The sequence below is a fragment of the Salmo salar genome, chromosome 13, assembly GCF_965601325.2.
Source record: "Salmo salar chromosome 13, fSalSal1, whole genome shotgun sequence".
In the NCBI taxonomy this organism is placed as follows: domain Eukaryota; kingdom Metazoa; phylum Chordata; class Actinopteri; order Salmoniformes; family Salmonidae; genus Salmo; species Salmo salar.
Window position 1 is genome coordinate 28,903,951 of NC_138303.1, and position 19,719 is coordinate 28,923,669.

Sequence of the window (19,719 nt, forward strand, 5' to 3'; positions counted from 1 at the left end):
TTGCCAGATCAGCCCAGTGTGTGTCTGGGGGTGAGGGGGTTGTGTGGGGGGTGTATGTGTGTGTCTCTCTCTGTGTTTCTCGTGGGGACATAACGCCCAGAGCTCTGTTGGGCCCCATGGATGGACAAGGTGCCGCTGGGTATAGGAGGGGACCTTGTGCATCACTCAGCGAACACTGAGGAGCGCTGAGTGACAGGGACTCGTCTATCAGCGTGTGTGTGTGTGTGTGTGTGTGTGTGTGTGTGTGTGTGTGTGTGTGTGTGCGCATGCGGAAAGGTAGAGAGACTCAGTAGAGAAGTAGAGAAGCGTAGAAGGTGACAGTGGAGTGATGACAAACATGCAGAGAGCACAATAAACCTCATATACACTGATGAAATCATACAAGCTCTATGCATTGGTCCACCCAAGTACATAAACACTATTACAGCTTTTTAACTGCCAACTAAACACAAACACATACACACACACAAACCGCTATCCCTCATCACCATAATGAACTGTAGAAAGCATTGGAGAACACTTTTCACTTTACAGGGTTTTTCCCCTCATATATTTCCTAATTGTGAATAAAATGTATATGAATGGAAAAGCTGAGGTGGCACGAGTCAGACCCAACCCCTTTAATTGGAATCCGATGAAACAATCGCTACAGCAGAAGCCAAACAACAGGGCTGCCTGTTATTAAGACCTTATAAAAGTTATTTGAAGCATTTTCCAATTCAAAGACTAAGCCTACCTTTCACCAGAACGCAGCCTGAGGTAACACTGACTCAGCATACAGACATATGGATGGATGGACCGACTGACAGACACGAGAGCTAACTCAGACACAAAAACAGGTCCTGTAGACATGAGCATCAACAGGGAGAAATGGGGGGGGGGGGGTACTGACACATTCCTGACAGACAGGGAAGTACAGCGATAAGTACAGATGAGGGCCACAAGGCCACAGGTGACATATGCATACATACATATATATATATATATACACTGCTCCAAAAAATAAAGGGAACACTAAAATAACAAGTCAAAATGAGGCTTAGTAGTGTGTGTGGCCTCCACGTGCCTGTATGACCTCCCTACAACGCCTGGGCATGCTCCTGATGAGGTGGCGGATGGTCTCCTGAGGGATCTCCTCCCAGACCTGGACTAAAGCATCCGCCAACTCCTGGACAGTCTGTGGTGCAACGTGGCGTTGGTGGATGGAGCGAGACATGATGTCCCAGATGTGCTCAATTGGATTCAGGTCTGGGGAACGGGCGGCCAGTCCATAGCATCAATGCCTTCCTCTTGCAGGAACTGCTGACACGCTCCAGCCACATGAGGTCTAGCATTGTCTTGTATTAGGAGGAACCCAGGGCCAACCGCACCAGCATATGGTCTCACAAGGGGTCTGAGGATCTCATCTCGGTACCTAATGGCAGTCAGGCTACCTCTGGCGAGCACATAGTGGGCTGTGTGGCCCCCCAAAGAAATGCCACCCCACACCATGACTGACCCACCGCCAAACCGGTCATGCTGGAGGATGTTGCAGGCAGCAGAACGTTCTCCACGGCATCTCCAGACTCGTTCACGTCTGTCACATGTGCTCAGTGTGAACCTGCTTTCATCTGTGAAGAGCACAGGGCGCCAGTGGCGAATTTGCCAATCTTGGTGTTCTCTGGCAAATGCCAAACGTCCTGCACGGTGTTGGGCTGTAAGCACAACCCCCACCTGTGGACGTTGGGCCCTCATATCACCCTCAAGGAGTCTGTTTCTGACCGTTTGAGCAGACACATGCACATTTGTGGCCTGCTGAAGGTCATTTTGCAGGGCTCTGGCAGTGCTCCTCCTGCTCCTCCTTGCACAAACGCGGAGGTAGCGATCCTGCTGCTGGGTTGTTGCCCTCCTACGGCCTCCTCCACGTCTCCTGATGTACTGGCCTGTCTCCTGGTAGCGCCTTCATGCTCTGGACACTACGCTGACAGACACAGCAAACCTTCTTGCCACAGCTCGCATTGATGTGCCATCCTGGATGAGCTGCACTACCTGAGCCACTTGTGTGGGTTGTAGACTCCGTCTCATGCTACCACTAGACTGAAAGCACCGCCAGCATTCAAAAGTGACCAAAACATCAGCCAGGAAGCATAGGAACTGAGAAGTGGTCTGTGGTCTCCACCTGCAGAACCACTCCTTTATTGGGGGTGTCTTGCTTATTGCCTATAATTTCCACCTGTTGTCTATTCCATTTGCACAACAGCATGTGAAATTTATTGTCAATCAGTGTTGCTTCCTAAGTGGACAGTTTGATTTCACAGAAGTGTGATTGACTTGGAGTTACATTGTGTTGTTTAAGTGTTCCCTTTATTTTTTTGAGCAGTATATATACTGTAGACAGACAGGTTAGCAAATACAGACAGTACAGAAGAGAGATACCTAGAGGGGTAGTATGGTTGAGACACATGCACAGTATAAGCAGACAGAAACATCCATCAATACTCTTCTGTAGCAGATCAGGTTACAGACAAAGATACAGTGTCTAACTGAACAGTCCAACTGAACACTTGCAGAAATTCAATCGCTGTTTTCAAGTTATCAGCGTACACCTGTAAATGCCTTTAGGGGTTCAGTGTTTTCCACTGATCTGTATGAGCTGAGGATAGATTTCAGTCTGGAGTGAGTGTTGAAGCCCACTATGAGGTAGAGATCTGTTGCTCTGCTCTCACCTCTGTGTTTTGACAGAGAGGAGTATAGGAAACCTGTCAGTGATGCAGCTCCTACTCCATTCCTTTAGCCACTATCTCCTCTCCCTGTTCCCAAACCCCCCAAACTGAAGATACAGTGCAGTACACATAAAACACACACACAGAAAGGTGGTGGTGGCAAGCTAATGCCTAACAGATTTCAGCTCATCTGTAGCTTGTTATCACTGTAACAGCCTGACGCCTCGGAAAACTGTCATACTTCACACATACACTTCTCCTGTTTTTCTCCTTCGCTCTCCATCTTCATCTCAACTCTCTCTCTTTTTACCTCTTTAAAAAACTCACGACAGTAAAACATCTGCCAAATCATTTAGAACCCTACAGTTACCAAAAAATAACCCCAAATGTAAAGAACAACTTTGTACATATGGAGATAAATATGCCACATTTACATTATCGCAATGCTCCAAAATAACAACATCCTTGCCAAATCTAAGTAATAACCATTTGTTGTCAATGTGTCAAATCTTGATTATCACAGCAAAACTCTCTGCCTTAAACTCAACAGAACTAAAACTAACTATGCTCCTACATGCAGCTTTTAACCAACATCCACTGTCTTCCCATTGCAGTGTCCCACAGACACAAATAAACAGAGAAAGAGGGGTCACTCTCTGTGGGTCTGGGGCTTTGGGAACCAAACACAGCGGCTGGAGACTGGGGAGAGAGAGGAGGAGATCAGGGAGGGTGGGAGCCTATCGAGGGTTCTTCTCCTGTCTCTCCTCCTCCTCTCCCCTCCTCTTCAGTCATCCTGTTTGTTTACCCAGTGGATTAAGAGTGTAAACATCTGGTCTGAGCCCTTCATCTGGTCGCACTATACTGGCATCCCATAGGTTAATGCTCTGTAATAGTGTGTGTGTGTGCGTGCGTGCGTGCGTGCGTCCACCTCCCTGTCTGGATGGTCCTCAGAGCTGACACCTGAGCCCAGGGATAATATTGATTCAACAGAACACTATAAGACAGCCTGACCAAGGAAATCCCAGACTAACCCAGACTATCCAAATACTAAGCCAATACCAATTCAATATTAATGCAGTGTTCCTGGTTATGGTCTGTCTGAGTGCTAAGCACAACACCATTGACCCAGACGATGCCTTAGCCACCTCACTTTGACTAGGGATAATGATGCTCATTGGGCACAGACGTCAGTTCAACGTCTAGTTCTGGTTTACATTTGGTTGAGTTGTTAATTAACATGAATTCAACGTGAAATCTACAACTAATGTCACCACGTCATTGGATTTAGGTTAAAGGTTCGGTGAAAAGAAAGACGAAATTGTCACAAAGTTCGTCGTCTGAGGAGGAGACATCATCGGACCAATATGCAGCGGTTAAGGTGCTCATCTTCTTTTTATTTAGAAGGGAAAAAAAACTCATACAAAAACAAATGATGAAAAACAGCCCTGTAAGGTGCTCAGACTATATGAGGAAACAACCACCCACAAACTCAAGTGAAAACAAACACACTTAAAAATGACCTCCAATCAGAGAAAACAACAAACAGCTGCCTCTGATTGGAGGTCATTGACAAAACTAACATAGACATAGAAAAACTAGAAAACCCACATACAAATAGAAAACATAGAACATCAACCAAAAACCCCGAAACACACTAAACAAACACCCCCTGTCATGCCCTGACCAAACTACAATAACAAACAACCCCTTTTACTGGTCAGGACGTGACAGAAATGCCCTTACGTTGATGACTTTTTGCAAATCCAATCAGATTTCCGCGTTGCTTCAATGACATCACATAGATTTTGGGGGTTGGAATTACGTGGAAACAACGATGAGTTAACCAGTTTTTGCCCGACGGTAACCTCTGACCAACTCCAGGATTGTGAAAAAACTCACAAAACATTCAACATGCAATTTCCTACATTCTCTGTAATCATAACATCCAATCACTTCTGTGAAATTGTACTCAGTACAGATCCTCTGGATGCCTTAGCCACATGACTTACATGCCAACATTTTCATCCTCCATCACAGCTGTGTATGTAAAGACATTTTCTGATGGATGGGGTTTCTCATAGAAATAACCCCAATCTAGCTGTATTATTTCAGTGCTTAGACAGGAAAATAAATATTCAAATTGTGTGAGAAGGGGAGACTAAGGCAGAGAGAGAGAGAGAGAGAGAGAGAGAGAGAGGCTGGTGAAAAGTAGGCTGTGTGTGAGGGAGTGCTCAAGGCACTTGTATCTGACTGTATCAGATACAAGACGTACAAATTGTTTAGGTACAAATTGAGCCTCAAGCCAAGCAGTGTTAGTAGTTAGTGTGCTAAGGGCTGGCTGGAGGAGTGTTATTCTGAGCTCAGGGTGAGGGATGAGAGGGTGATGGGTGAGGGGCAGAGGAGGGGGGCACATCTGATGCCCATTAGACCCCCGGGGCCACACCATGGTGAAACAGTCACATCCCTTCTCTCTCTCTCTTCTCTCCTTCACGAGTTATTCACGGTACACTCACATCCCTTCTCTCTCATTGTCTCCATCTCATGCCTCTCAACGCTACATCTCTAACCCACCTACTCCCTCCATCTGACAGGTTCACACACACTGTAAAAAAAAAAAGATTGTAAGGCAACCAGCTGCAATAGGATTGTAAGTTTGCTTAAAATTTGGTAATATAGCTGATCCAACATACATTCTCAAGTTGATTTGTATGATCACTCAATTTTAAAATGTAGGTTGAGTGAAGATACAATTCAACTTGAGAATGTATTCTATATTATTTGCATATTTCTCAGAGGCCTTGCCAAGATTGATGATTGAGCCACCGAAATCATATGAACTGGAACAGCCATCTCACTATCGGGTGCAATACGTCCAATAACGAACACATTTCATTCGTTTAGAAAAATGTATGATATTTATCGCTGTGTGGCATAAGTTTAATCAACAAAGTACCTGTAAAAAACACAGTTATTTAAATCTACCTGCAAGAAAGGATGGTGGGAAATATGATAATGATGGGTGTAGTTTTGAGTGATTTTGAGCAAACATGAATTTGTAATTTTACTCAACAAGCTTGTTGATATTCAGCTCACTTCGAGCAGAGTTTGCTGAGTAAAAAACTTTAACACATTACCTCAAATTCTTGTCCTTTTGAAGTAAACTCACCTCACAGAAGATCGCTGTTTAAGCAATTGGTTAAATTGGCTTTTTTATAGTGCACACACACACACACACACACACACACACACACACACACACACACACACACACACAAAGTCTTGTATAACTAACCTTGTGGAGGGACACAATTCAGTCCCATTCAAAATCCTATTTTCCCTAACCCTAAACCTAACCCTAGCTCCTAACCCTAACCGTAAACTAAATTCTAAAACGAATTCTAACCTTAACCCTAAACCCCATAGAAATAGCATTTGCTCTTGTGGGGACTAACAAAATGTCCCCAGTTGGTCAAATGTTTGTTAGTTTACTATTCTTGTGCAGACTTCTAGTCCCCACAAGTATAGAAAACATGTGCACACACACACACTAAAGTTATTACACTACTAAAAGACTTCCCAGGCTAATGTTCCTTGTTTTAGCACTGCTGTATATTATTGCTGTGTGCCAAGAATGGCAGGAATCTGGGTCTACATACAAATCAACCCTCCACCTCCTCCTCCATCTTTTCCACATTGTCCGGACTATCCACCCCCTCCTCTGTGCACGGACACACAGGGGACCCACTTGGCAGGGCTGCCACCATTATCTGTGTCCACCTGCCCCACCACAGATGCCCGTGACGCATGAAAGCCCTGTATTTTCTGCCCACGTGTCCTTTACCATCTCCGGGCCTGTCATATATAACCGACCGCAGAATCCTACACACACAAGTAAGAAAACATGCACGCACACACACAGACACACAGACACACACGAAAACAACAATTTCACTGGGGAAAACATGTGCTATATATCATCCCCAGAGCTGTTCTTTCCTAATTAGATCATATTTACAGGGAAGATCTCAACTGCATTCTCCTCACGTCCTCTCTCCTCGTCTCCTTCTCAAAACCCATTGGATGAGAATGCCAGAGGTCCCTCCCCTCTGAGCTTCTCCTCCAATGGGTTTTGAGAAGGAGAAGAGAAGAAAGGAGAGAGGATGCAAGGAGTATGCAAACGAGATTCTTCCACAGTGTATGGAGACTGTGAATCTGTATGGGGTCTATTATGGCTACATGAGTCTATGGGACAGAAGTCGGGTGTTTGTCTTGGCTGGTGACATAATACTCTGGGTTACTGCTCACTGGTAGAGACCTGGTCTTTCTATGGCATTATATGGTGAAACTCTACACTGAGTATGTGAGTGAGTGCCTGTGTGTCTGTTTGACAGAGAGAGTAATGTACACATTGACCCTTCCTTCCACCCTACCAATCCTCTGTTGTCTCATTTACCAAAAGGCAAGAATAATATTCTCGGCTTCCTGTGTTCACTGCACTGAACATCAGCCAATAGAAGAAATCAGAGAATTAGATGTGACATTCAATCAATGTGATTACAGTAGTATGGGGGGTAATGTACAGGACCCCCTTGCATTTAGACATTCCTATCAATACTACTACCCCCCAACCTCCCTCCAGCTCCCCAGACCCCCAGTACCATAGCCCAATGGGACCCCCAGGACCACGGCCCTGCGACCCCAGTTGAAACTGTAGCCCCGTTCACTAACTCTCTCACCGGGTCAACTAGCCACGCAGAAAGGGCCAACCCCACCAGCAGTCAGAAAATATACAAACCCCACTCACTCCTCACAGAGTAGCAGTGAAAGCAGGGATTGCTGTAGGTTCAAAGCCTAAAGTAAATACTCCTCCCTCCTCCTCAAACTCCAGACTTATTTTTCTCAAATTTTCTCCCTCCTTCTTTCTTTGCCTGCACTACGGGCCAAGCAGGACCTCTTGCTCTCTCTTTCTCTCCAATGTAATATGATGAAATATGCAGAGGTCTGAGCTGTTTACCCAAGACTAGGAGAGCCTTTTATGAAGAAACCGAGAGCCGACATCAAATCCTGGCATCCATCACCTTTAAAGAATGAATTGCACCTAAACAGGAACTAATCCCTTTAAAAAGGTCTATGTGGCACCGATACGAGTCAGAAACAGTTATTCTAGTGTCAAAATTGACTACAAAGTGTAAATAGGATAATTTTGGTCATAAAGTCAGTCTCATCCAAAACAGAGTTTGGATCCTCAGTGATGTCAAGAAATCATACCCCCTTTTGCCAAGCTCCACGTGCAAATGGCCCCTCTTCCCACTTAAGTTCCCTTCATTGAGGGGAATCGATTAATCTGGCCCTGGCACCTGGGTAGGCGTTTATTACTTGCTTTTGTTTTGGAACCGGCTGCCTCCGGGGCGTGAGCCAGGTTCCCCGTTCAAAGCCCACAGCGAAGTCGACTCAAAACAAAAGTGACGTAATTAGCATGTGGAGTAATTAGTAGGATTCTGTGTTTCCAAATGCAAAAGTGATCCCAGTGAAAACTAGTTTGAACATATATTTGATAGAAAAGAGATACTTTTGGTTATGTAACATTATCATTTGATAATAGTAGCGAGGCAGGCTAGCTTGCTAGCTACAGGCTAGCTAACGTTAGACTACAAGTAGGATTTGCAAGTTAGTTCGTAGCTCATACAAGTATATTCTGTATTTTATAGGGCAAAACTAAATAATGGATGCAGCTATGGTGGTAGCTAACTCATGTCTGAGTCTGACTAATACAGTGAACTAGGAGCAACAAACCGTAATGGCGTCACCAGCCTAAATATAATCCAATCTGGAGCTACAGTCAGTCTACAGCTGTAAAGCATAGAATTAGGAGTTTCCACTAGTTACCACAGCCACAAAGTCTAAAACAAAAAAAGATTAGATTAAGATTAGGGTTAGGCATAAGGTTAACAGTGTGGTTAAGGGTTAAGGTTAGGGGAGAGTAACATTAGTAGTCTCTAAAAAAAAAATACTTTTAGGAAAACTTTTTTATGTTTAGCTCACATAATTTCATTTAAAAGTTCGCATTAAGGTTTCTGTAATATAATAAATGTGTCAAAAACGAATGTAGACATTAATTAATGCTTTTCTATAGCTTCCAAACGCTTTTTTATAATTGAGGAGGAGTACCAAGATGGCTGCATGATGGTTTCAATAGTGTCCTCAGTAATCCAGCGTTTATACACATCACATCACTATACACATATACAGTACACACGCACACACACACAATCAAAAATACAGATGACACACAGAGACTTGCTGTAATGTATAGTGTGTATATAGACAAACGGACTTGCACAGACACTGTCTCTCTTTCACACACCAACACACACACACACACACACACACACACACACACACACACACACACACACACACACACACATTGCTAGCCCTCCTTTTATCCTCCTTCCATCGCTATGCCACCATCCTCTCCATTCACGCATTCATCAATCCCTCTCTTTTCCCTAACATTCCCTTAACACACACACACACTCCTCCTGTAGAGCCAGGCCTGTAGAGTCCTGCCACACTGACCCAGCTGTTCTCTATGCTGCTGCTTTAGTTTGTTAAATGCTCAGCTGGGCCCTAATGGTTCCACAGACAATGATCCACAGAGAGGTTAAAGAAACAGACCAAGAGATCTGTGTGTGTGTGTGTGTGTGTGTGTGTGTGTGTGTGTGTGTGTGTGTGTGTGTGTGTGTGTGTGTGTGTGTGTGTGTGTGTGTGTGTGTGTGTGTGTGTGTGTGTGTGTGTGTGTGTGTGTGTGTGTGTGTGTGTGTGTGTGTGTGTGTGTGTGTGTGTGTGTGAAAGAGAAATGAATCAGATGGACATGACTCCAAACAGAACGGCTAAACGCATGGGAAAGCCCAGAGTTAGCCCTTAGTGACTTGGATAGACCAACACTGTAGCTTATCAGAACCAAATCTGAACACTGAAAACATCTCAACATCAGATCACTCTCCAGTCAATACGGAACCTGGCCGTCACAGACCGAAAAGCACAGACCCCGACCAGATGAGACAGTATGGGGAGAGGAGCAAGGGAAACGGGGGGAGAAAGGCATGTTACCTAATTATGGGGAGGTGTATAGCTCCCAGTGATAGCCACCGCTGGACTGGAGGAAGCCACAGGTCTCTCATGACAGAGCTCCAGCCATGGCTGTGTAATCATTACTTCCCAGTCACACTGACATGCCCTTACTGGGACTGGGAGATACTGGGGGTGCTGGGAGTAGAGGGGGTCTGAGGAGAGGTTGTGTCTAAGTTGCGTATAGTTCATAACCCCACCTGCTTTCACTGACTTGATGAGGCATTACAAAAACCCTCTGGTTCCACGTCAAATGATCTGTCCTGCCAAGAAATATGTTTTCCTCAACATCACTTCATTTTAATTTCCTTTATAGGCATAAAGAAAAACACAACAGGTTTGCCAGAGTCCGGAGAGTATCCATAGGTCTGACAAGTGGAACTTTTTCTCAGGCTTTCTTTCTCTTATATTTTCCCAGCCTCCCCCTCTCCTCTCTCACACATCTCCTGTGTTCCTCTCCCTCTCTCCACTCCTCTGTCGGTGCTGTGTGATCTGACGGTATTGTCGTCTGGGAGCTGTAACTTCAGAGTGCTGCGGCGGAGGTGGCAGACATGGTGATGACACGGTGACACTTTATCAGGGCTCAGACACCAGACACACACGTGTGAGAGCGCCACAGAGTGTGATAAGAGAAGAGATGACAGCTCTGAGGTGTCGGGCGTCTAGCAGATGGCTACCTGCTACTGTCACCATCCCTGCATAGCAGCAGCAAGGCAGCCATCTTGTTTTTTGAGATACTGGAACACACAGACATTGTTGATGGACATTCTAGAACAATCCACCACTCAATGGTAGACAGTCTATATTATAAACTGGGTGGTTCGAGCTCTATATCAGACCGTATACCAAGGGTATGATAAAACATATATTTTTACTGCTTTAATTATGTTGGTAACCAGTTTAAAACAGCAATAAGGCACCTCTGGGGCCTAAGCACAGCCCTTAGCTGTGGTATATTGGCCATATACCACATCCCTTCGGGCTTTATTGCTTAATTAGAACATCTCCTCAGACTTTCTTGAGCTTCTGCTTTCCGAAAGTGATTCCATAATGACAATTTTCATGGACACACACTCTAAACACACTCCTGGAGTTGAGCTGAGAGGCAATGCCAGCAGGAGCTAGTCCACTCCAATTCTGTCAATCTCTGTCATACACCAAAAGTTTTACTCCGTATTTCACTCTCAGAGCTGTACAGTATGCTGTTAATTGGTGTGATGAGCCAACTGGATTGGTTTCTGAGACCCCTTTTTCTGCCTTCTGTTTCTAGATTATTGCAGAAGCCTGGGAACTAGAGAGAGAGGGATGGAAACACCCAACATTCCAGCCTCTGGAACTCCAGACAATGACAGATTATTCAGCTCCTTCTAAATCCCCCCTCAACAACATCTGGGAAACTGTAAAAACAAACCCATTAATTAATTAAAGCAAACAGCCTCTCCATCTGCAGTACTCTGGAAACAAATTGAATCCTTTCAAAGTGGATGAAGATGAGGAGCCCTGTGTTTGTGCTTGGGTACATGTGAGCAAGAGAGAGGTGTGTGTGTGTGTGTGTGTGTGTGTGTGTGTGTGTGTGTGTGTGTGTGTGTGTGTGTGTGTGTGTGTGTGTGTGTGTGTGTGTGTGTGTGTGTGTGTGTGTGTGTGTGTGTGTGTGTGTGTGTGTGTGTGTGTGTGTGTGTTTGCGTCAGTGCATGGGAGTGTGTCCAGGCTTATTTACCCTGCTGAGGTCTACATATGCCTGATGGGGCAGAGGAGGGGGAGGATGGGGAGAAGGGAGGACATGGTGGGAGGTGAGGAGACAGAGGGCCTGGGGGCTGGTGGTCTCCATCTACAAACACTCACCAGCACACACAGAACAGACCTGAGACCCCTAGTACCCACCCGGCCCCTAGACCCCCATCCCCGGGGACCTAGACCCACTTTAAGAGCCCACCACCAGGGGTTCCCCACTTTACATCACAAACACTGCCTGCTCCGACACCAACCATCCATCCAGCCTGAAACCCAGATTAATCACACAGAGCAGGAGGCAGGGGCACCACCAGATCCAATACCAACATCAACCAATACCACCAGGGGGTGAAGAGGGTGAGAGGGAGGGGAGGGGGGTATGGGGGAGCGAAGGGGAAGGAGTAAAGGGGAGGGTTAGGGGGACCTTGGACTCTAGTCAGAAGGACCGATTGGAGGCTTAACAGTCTGATGATTATCTTTGAGTGAAGGAGTAGATAGGAGGAGGGGTGTAACGGATAGAGGGAAGGAGAGGTAGCGGTGATTCAGAGGAAGGGGTGCTGCTTAGTGCCCCTTCCTGCTTTAAATACCCATACTAATTGACTAAATTAGATAATTACACTTTTAGCCTTTTTCTAAATGGCCTCTAAAGCCCCAGGGAAGGATGATATCTCAGGGCTTTATAGCAGGATCTGACTAGGGGAAACTTAGGTCAAGATTTGAGTCAATACCAGCTACATTTTACAAGTCAGTCAGATTTTTTCAGCAACAGGATAAAGAAAAAATGAGCATAATTATTTTCTATTGAAAACATCTACTCCAACAGGAGGAAATCCCTTTTGATTTGTATCACTGATACTTGCAGACCCACTGGGACTGGAGAAGGGCCATGTTTGTGAACACTGACCAAATTACAACTCTATTTTCCAGCCAAATCAAGCATATAGATATATAGGCAGCCTGAGATGACAAAGCTACTCAGTGGTATCACACATTCAAGGCATGTACAACCATAATCGGTTCCAAATGTCTAACCTTGTGAGATTGATTTATCCCACTCTAGTCTATGGGCCGCAGATAAAACAGCAGTTGAATGTAAGTGGTTAGACAATAAATTATGAATCCATATATTGTCATAGTTGAGTGTGCGAAGACATAGCCTAGAGGTTTCCGTCTCGAACAGCAGTGTCCGCTCGCTCTATAAAACTTAATTGCGGCTCAGGAATGGAATAAACGTCTCGCGCGCCACGGTGTGCCAGACCGCAAGGAGGTGAACATACGCAAAAAATCCCTTCAGGGAGAAAGGTCGGCGATGTATCCACGTTAAAACCAACAAACTAAATGTGGGGCTTCGACTAACGGCTCGCTGCCTACAGTAGACCACAATCAACCATATTTAAACAATCACTTCCCACGTTGACAAGACCCTCCAAGAAGCCTGTGCGTGGGATGTAGGTTATAGCACTGAGGAATTAAAATATTTAACTCATCCACATTATATAAAACCGGCCTGTGAAATTAAAGGTGTGTTGCAAATAATATTGTAGAGTATTATAGGCCTATGCTTGCACAATTCAGACAATGGGATAAAGGCAATTAAATATATTGGTGTTAATGAAATGATATTCTATGTACTATTGAATTAAATGTAATCGACATAATTTATTTGACAATAAGAAATACAGTATGTTCTAATGTTCAGTTCATGAGAACATGAGTTCATGTTTAGGATTTTTGAGAACATTGAAAAAATTAATAAGGCCTAGATACAACAAAATACTATATTCAAGAGGTATATTATAGCTACAAATGTAGCTTCTGAGTGTTTTTAAGAAATTCAGAGGCCTCTTAAATTCACAGTGTTGCCCACAATTGGGCTCACGCGCTTTGACTGGTCGCGAATCTGTGCTCTGTGGAGAGCCCTGGCGTCTGTGATGTGTCTTGTCGAACACACACACACTAGCCTACATTCTTCAACTTTGAGGTGCTTACATGGGAGTGGGTAGACTAATAATGGATAAAAAGCAATAGGCTGTAATTCACATACACGCCCTGGAAAAAGTAATGCACTTGTTCAAACAATTTTGACAGAACATGTTCAAACACCTTGTGCGCATTCTGTCAAAACCTATTTTCAAATGATGACACATAGTTGAATATGAATAGCCTATTAGGTAAAATAATAATTGCATTATTCCCCAGTTGTAAGCCTAGATCGGTCAAAACGTTCCTCCCCATCCGGGTCTTAGACGTTGTTGAAATAATAAAACATTTGAAAATAAAAGAATAATCAATATAGCTGACCAGAAAACATAAATGTGATCAAATGAATGTAGTTGAATGTATTTTACCTTTGTATGAAAGTCTGAGTCGTGGTACGTTCATCTTGGTAGCTGAGACTGTTGTTAGAAGTAGAGCAAACCGAATCATCCTCTGGCAGAAATATAATAATTCCTTCATGTTTCCTTGGAAATGTCCTTTTGAATTTCGATAGATCTTTGAGTTTGGGAAGTTTGGCAATTCACCTCTGTAACAAACGAATATTTAAATTCTAAATTATTGTAGCACTGTATTTTCATAAGTTATAAAACTATTTGTCATAAACGTGAAGGACTCAGTCAGTCCTGTATCTAGACTCGGTGCATAATTGTCTCAGATATTAGTTTGTTCCGGGTCCACCACTCTCTCTGTGCCGGGCTTGACAGCGTGGGTTTGTTTCTACCTCTGAACAGACTTCGCTACAACCCCGCCTCTCTCTGGAGGAGCAAGAGAGCAGAGCAGCAGCCAGCGAAGGGAAGCGTTCCAAGCGACCCGCCTCTCGCCAGACACGCTCTCAACGAAAATGCTCATCGGAGAGTCCACTTTACACACTAGGTGATAAATAAGTTTGTTACATTATTTTGTCGATGAGGGGCTGTAATTGAGTAAAGCTCAAAACCCGCTTCTGTTTAGGTATTTTAACCTGACATGGAGTGAAACAAATAGATTCTCATAGTATGTGCGCAATAATAATGTGGTATCACTGAGTTTGTCTGCACCATGGGCGTCTATGTGCGACTTGCGTTAACCCCTTGAGAGCTATTGTAACGTGTGCGTTGCTTTCATTAAGTTGGGGGTACTCCTCCACTCTTCAAATGAGCAGGGGTCTCAGAGGGGTTATGGCTAGGAATTTTTGTGACACTTGTTTCTACCAGGAAAGGGGTTCCCTCTTCCCTTCTCTTGTACTTGAGGAATTCAATGGCAGTGGTAGTAGCATTTGCAGCTTGATTAAGATATCAATGCAAAATGGAACTGTTCTTGTCCCCATTACCTAAACCTAAGCAATGCATTCCAGTGCTGGCTCAGCCATAGCAACACCTAATTGGAATGGACCATAAGGGATCCTAGAGCTTTGCAGCCTTGCCTGTATTCAACACCCAAGCTCAGGGAAAAAGTGTGGATGGCTGAATAGAGAACATATAGGAAAGGATGATTGAAGGGGCATTTGAATAAATTGGGTTTCTTTTTTTTTACATTGTTACCAGTGGTGTAAAGTACTTAAATAAAAATACTTGAAAGTATTTAGGTATCTATACTTTACTTTTTATATTTTTGACTACTTTTACTTCACTACATTCCTAAAGAAAATAATGTATTTTTTACTTCATACATTTTTCTGACACCCAAAAGTACTTGTTACATTTTCAATGCTTTGCAGGACAGGAAAGTGGTCCAATTTACTCACTTATCAAGAGAACATCCCTGGACACCCTTACTACTTCTGATCTGGAGGACTCACTAAACACAAATGCTTTGCTTGTAAATGATGTCGCCGTGTTGTAGTCTGTCCCTGGCTATCTGTACATTTAAAAAATATATTGGAAATTGTGCTGTCTGATCTTCTTATTATAAGCAATTTGAAATGATTTATACTTTTACTTTTTGATACTTAAGTAATTTTAGCAATTACATTTACGTTTGATACTTAAGTATATTTAAAACCAGATACTTTTAAACTTTTACTCAAGTAGTATTTTTCTTGGTGACTTTCACTTTTACTTAAGTAATTCTCTATGAAGGTATCTTTATTTGTACTGATTGTTACATTGTTCAAGATGTTTTTCAGTTCAATGTAAATCCTTTAAGGTCTTCTTGAGATTGCATCACTTTGCCCCAATTATCCAATAGTACTTAAATTACAACTGTGACAATCATAGTGTCAGGCTACTTGATTAAAACATTTTAACGCATTTTCTTCATTATATTTTTTATCCTCCCGACCAGTGCCCCTGTATTGAGGGTCAAATCTTGATGATTTGGAAATAGTGTGATGTAACTCAGTTGTCCACATACTCAGTGAAGGTGATATAATAGTGTGGTACTAACTTAGCTGTCCGCTACCCTCCATGTATGGTCTCCATGGTCCCTGCTGTGCTAGCTAGAGGAGGCAGTGGTGGGGGAGCCACAGCCGGCGGGCAGCCTATCCTCTAGAGGCAGGAAGGGGGGGTTCATAAATGTTTCATCCCTCTCTGGATCTGAGCTGAGCATGGACACTGGGAGTGGAAGTGGATCAGAGTGGAGTGAGGAGAGAGGAGCACTAGGCTGCGTCTCTCCACTGGGACCAGTCTAGAATCTATTTCTACAGTCCGCCTCACCTCAGCCTATCCTCTGTAGCGGAGGAGTAGCGGAGGAGTAGCGGAGGAGAGGAGAGAGGGATGTGTGTGTGTGTGTGTGTGTGTGTGTGTGTGTGTGTGTGTGTGTGTGTGTGTGTGTGTGTGTGTGTGTGTGTGTGTGTGTGTGTGTGTGTGTGTGTGTGTGTGTGTGTGTGTGTGTGTGTGTGTGTGTGTGTGTGTGTGTGTGTGTGTGTGTGTGTGCCTGTGTGCCTGTGTGCAGCTATAGTCTGGACAGGAAGGAGAGCCGAGTCATATTTGGCTGATAGATACAAAGCACACCTGGCTTCACCCCAAACCTCCAATATATATATTGTATCTTAGTGCAGGTGCAGAGTGACTGTAGATGGGTCTGGATGTGTTGAGGGAAAATGGCTACACAAGTTGCTGTGTGTATAACTACGTACATTTCATGAGACAATGTACCTGCCACCCCACCTGTCAGCCACCTGGGTTGCCATGGTTATATCAGTGGGCCTGAACCCCCAGGCTCATGGACCTAGCTAAGTTACATTTTACCTTTGACCCTGGTGGTTCTCAGGGGTCCTCAGGAGCCCTGTAGACACCCCAGAGGGCCTCAGTCTAAGCAGACCCTAATTGCAGACTGACCTGTACAGTAACCGCTGACCGGTGCCTTTAAACACAGCAGAATGGGAGGGAGCTGTTCACTAGGTGGAGCTTTGTAGCGAACAGACTCAACGCTACAACTGCCTCACATACATAGTCAGAATGAACAACTAATACTCAGTCAAAAACAACACATATTGTATTGTGTATTGTGTTTCGAATGCATGTTTCGATTCATGTACTGAACCAAACAAAGACACGGTTAACTATACAGTACATGTAATTTGAACAGCCTTTCTAACTGCGCTGGGACTGAGAGGATATTGTTTTTGACTCCCAGACACACAGTTGTGGATTGTGGTTTTGACTGAAATAAAGCAGTCCCAGTTATACCTTCTTTCTGGTTTTATTCCCCATTGAGGAACAATTACCCTTTTTACTGTCCCACACTAACCCATCCTCCTCCCACTCCCTCCCCTCAAATACGTCATGAGCTCTCCCTACTCCCTTCTATCTGCACAACACTCCCTCCTTCTCTCAACCCTCCCCTGACCAAGAATTCTCCTCCTCCCTCTGTCCCACTCCCACTCTCACTTTCTCTCACCTTGCTGCTCTGTCTCTCCTTTACTCCCTTTCCTCCCCAATACCCCATGACCCATTTCATAGCGCCACCTGTGCTCTCAGTAACATGAGGACTTTGAAACAATCTCTGGAGGTCCTCAGGGATATACAGTGCATTTGGAAAGTATTCAGACCCCTTGACTTTTTCCACATTTTGTAACGTTACAACCTGATTCTAAAATTGATGAAATATTTTTTTTCCTCATCAATCAACACACAATGACACAATGACCCACAATGACAAAGCGAAAACAGGTTTTTAGAAATTGTAGCAAATTTATAAAAAATAAAAAACAGAAATACCTTATTTACATAAGACCCTTTGCTATGAGACTCGAAATTTGCCTCAGGTGCATCCTGTTTCTGTTGATCATCCTTGAGATGTTTCTACAACATGATTGGAGTCCACCTGTGGTAAATTCAATTGACTGGACATGATTTGGAAAGGCACACACCTGTCTATATAAGGTCCCACAGTTGACAGTGCATGTCAGAGCAAAAACCAAGCCATGAGGTCGAAGGAACAGGTGTGCCAGAGACAGAATTGTGTCAAGGCACAGATCTGGGGAAGGGTACCAAAAAATGTCTGCAGCATTGAAGGTCCCCAAGAATAAAGTGGCCTCCATCATTCTTAAATGGAAAAAGTTTGGAACCACCAAGACTCTTCCTAGAGCTGGCCGTCTGGCCAAACTGAGCAATCGGGGGAGAAGTGCCCCCAGGCATAGCTCCAGAGTTCTGACATAGATCCAGAGTTCTCTGACATAGCTCCAGAGTTCCTCTGTGGAGATGGGAGAACCTTCCAGAAGGACATCCATCTCTGCAGCACTCCACCAATCAGGACTTTATGGTAGAGTCACCCCGCAGTAAAAGGCACATGACAGCCTGCTTCGAGTTTGCCAAAAGGCACCTAAAGGACTCTCAGACCATGAGAAACAAGATTCTCTGGTCTGATGAAACCAAGATTGAACTCTTTAGCCTGAATGCCAAGCGTCATGTGTGGAGGAAACCAGGCACCACTCATCACCTGGCCAATACCATACCTACGGTGAAGCATGGTGGTGGCAACATCATGCTGTGTGGATGTTTTTCAGCGGCATGGACTGGGAGACTAGTCAGGATTGAGGGGAGGATGAACGGAGCAAAATACAGAGAGAGCCTTGATGAAAACCTGCTCCAGCACGCTCAGGACCTCTGTCTGGGGAGAAGGTTCACCTTCCAACAGGACAACGACCCCTAAGCACACAGCCAAGACATAGCAGGAGTGGCTTCGGGACAAGTCTCTGAATGTCCTTGAGTGGCCCAGCCTGACTTGAACCTGATCGAACATCTCTGGAAAAACCTGAAAATAGCTGTGCTGCAACGCTTCCCATCCAACCTGACAGAGCTTGAGAGGATCTGCAGAGAAGAAGGGAGAAACTCCCCAAATACAGGTGTGCCAAGCTTGTAGCGCCATACCCAAGAAGACTCAAGTCTGTAATCGCTGCCAAAGGTGCTTCAACAAAGTACTGAGTAAAGGGTCTGATTACTTATGTAAATGTGATATTTCAGTTTGTATTTGTAATAAATGTCATTATGGGGCATTGATGAGTATTTATACATTTTTTATCCATTTTAGAATATGGCTGTAATGTAACAAAATCTGGAAAAAGTGAAGGGGTCTGAATACTTTCCGAATGCACTGTATTCTTGGAACTCTCCAAAACCTTCATATCTCTAGAACGGGGTGACTGCTCTATAGCTCTCTTATCCACTACTGACCAAGCGGATAGCTCCCTGGCTCCTAGCCTCCACCCAGGAGGACTGAGGGACAGTTCCCTGGCCCCGGGCCCCAGAGTAGTGCTCCCTCTATGGGGAGACATGTCAGGATAATCTCCCTTCCTGATGGATGGTTTCATCATCTCTAGAGCGTCTGGGAATCTGGAAGACACACCACTCTGACTAAATAAGTATTTATGATATGCAACGATAATGTTAAGTACGGCAGATAATCCATTACATTTGGCTCAGCGGAGACAGTGATGCGGATTATGCTGCGCTGTGATTGGTGCAGAATGTTAAGGTCATGACCTGAACACAGATGATCAGAGCGGCATTGTCATTCACCGTGACCTATAACCCCTGACCCAGAAATCATGGTTTCTGATGTTCATTTGTTTACCCCCTCCATCCAGAAAGCCATTTATCAAGTCTGTCAAAGGGAGGGTGGCAGTGTGGTTGTGTGTATGTGTTGCACTGCTTCTTTGCTTTGTGAGCCTAGAATGTGCTGTGTGTTGAGTGATTGTGGTTTTTGTCAATATTTAGCTCTGTTTGATTTTAGTGTT

At 44.4% G+C, this 19,719-nt stretch overlaps 1 protein-coding gene across 1 annotated transcript in view; it reads right to left on the reverse strand.

Moving 5' to 3' along the window:
• The window catches only part of sema3bl (sema domain, immunoglobulin domain (Ig), short basic domain, secreted, (semaphorin) 3bl), a 54,618-nt gene extending 40,248 nt beyond the window's left edge, over positions 1–14,370 (reverse strand). Inside the window, exon 1 of the mRNA XM_014135158.3 lies at positions 13,913–14,370. Within this exon, the coding sequence (XP_013990633.3) occupies positions 13,913–14,021 (109 nt within the window). The 5' untranslated portion in view covers positions 14,022–14,370. The remainder of the gene's footprint in view (positions 1–13,912) is intronic.
• Positions 14,371–19,719: the final 5,349 nt, after the last annotated feature.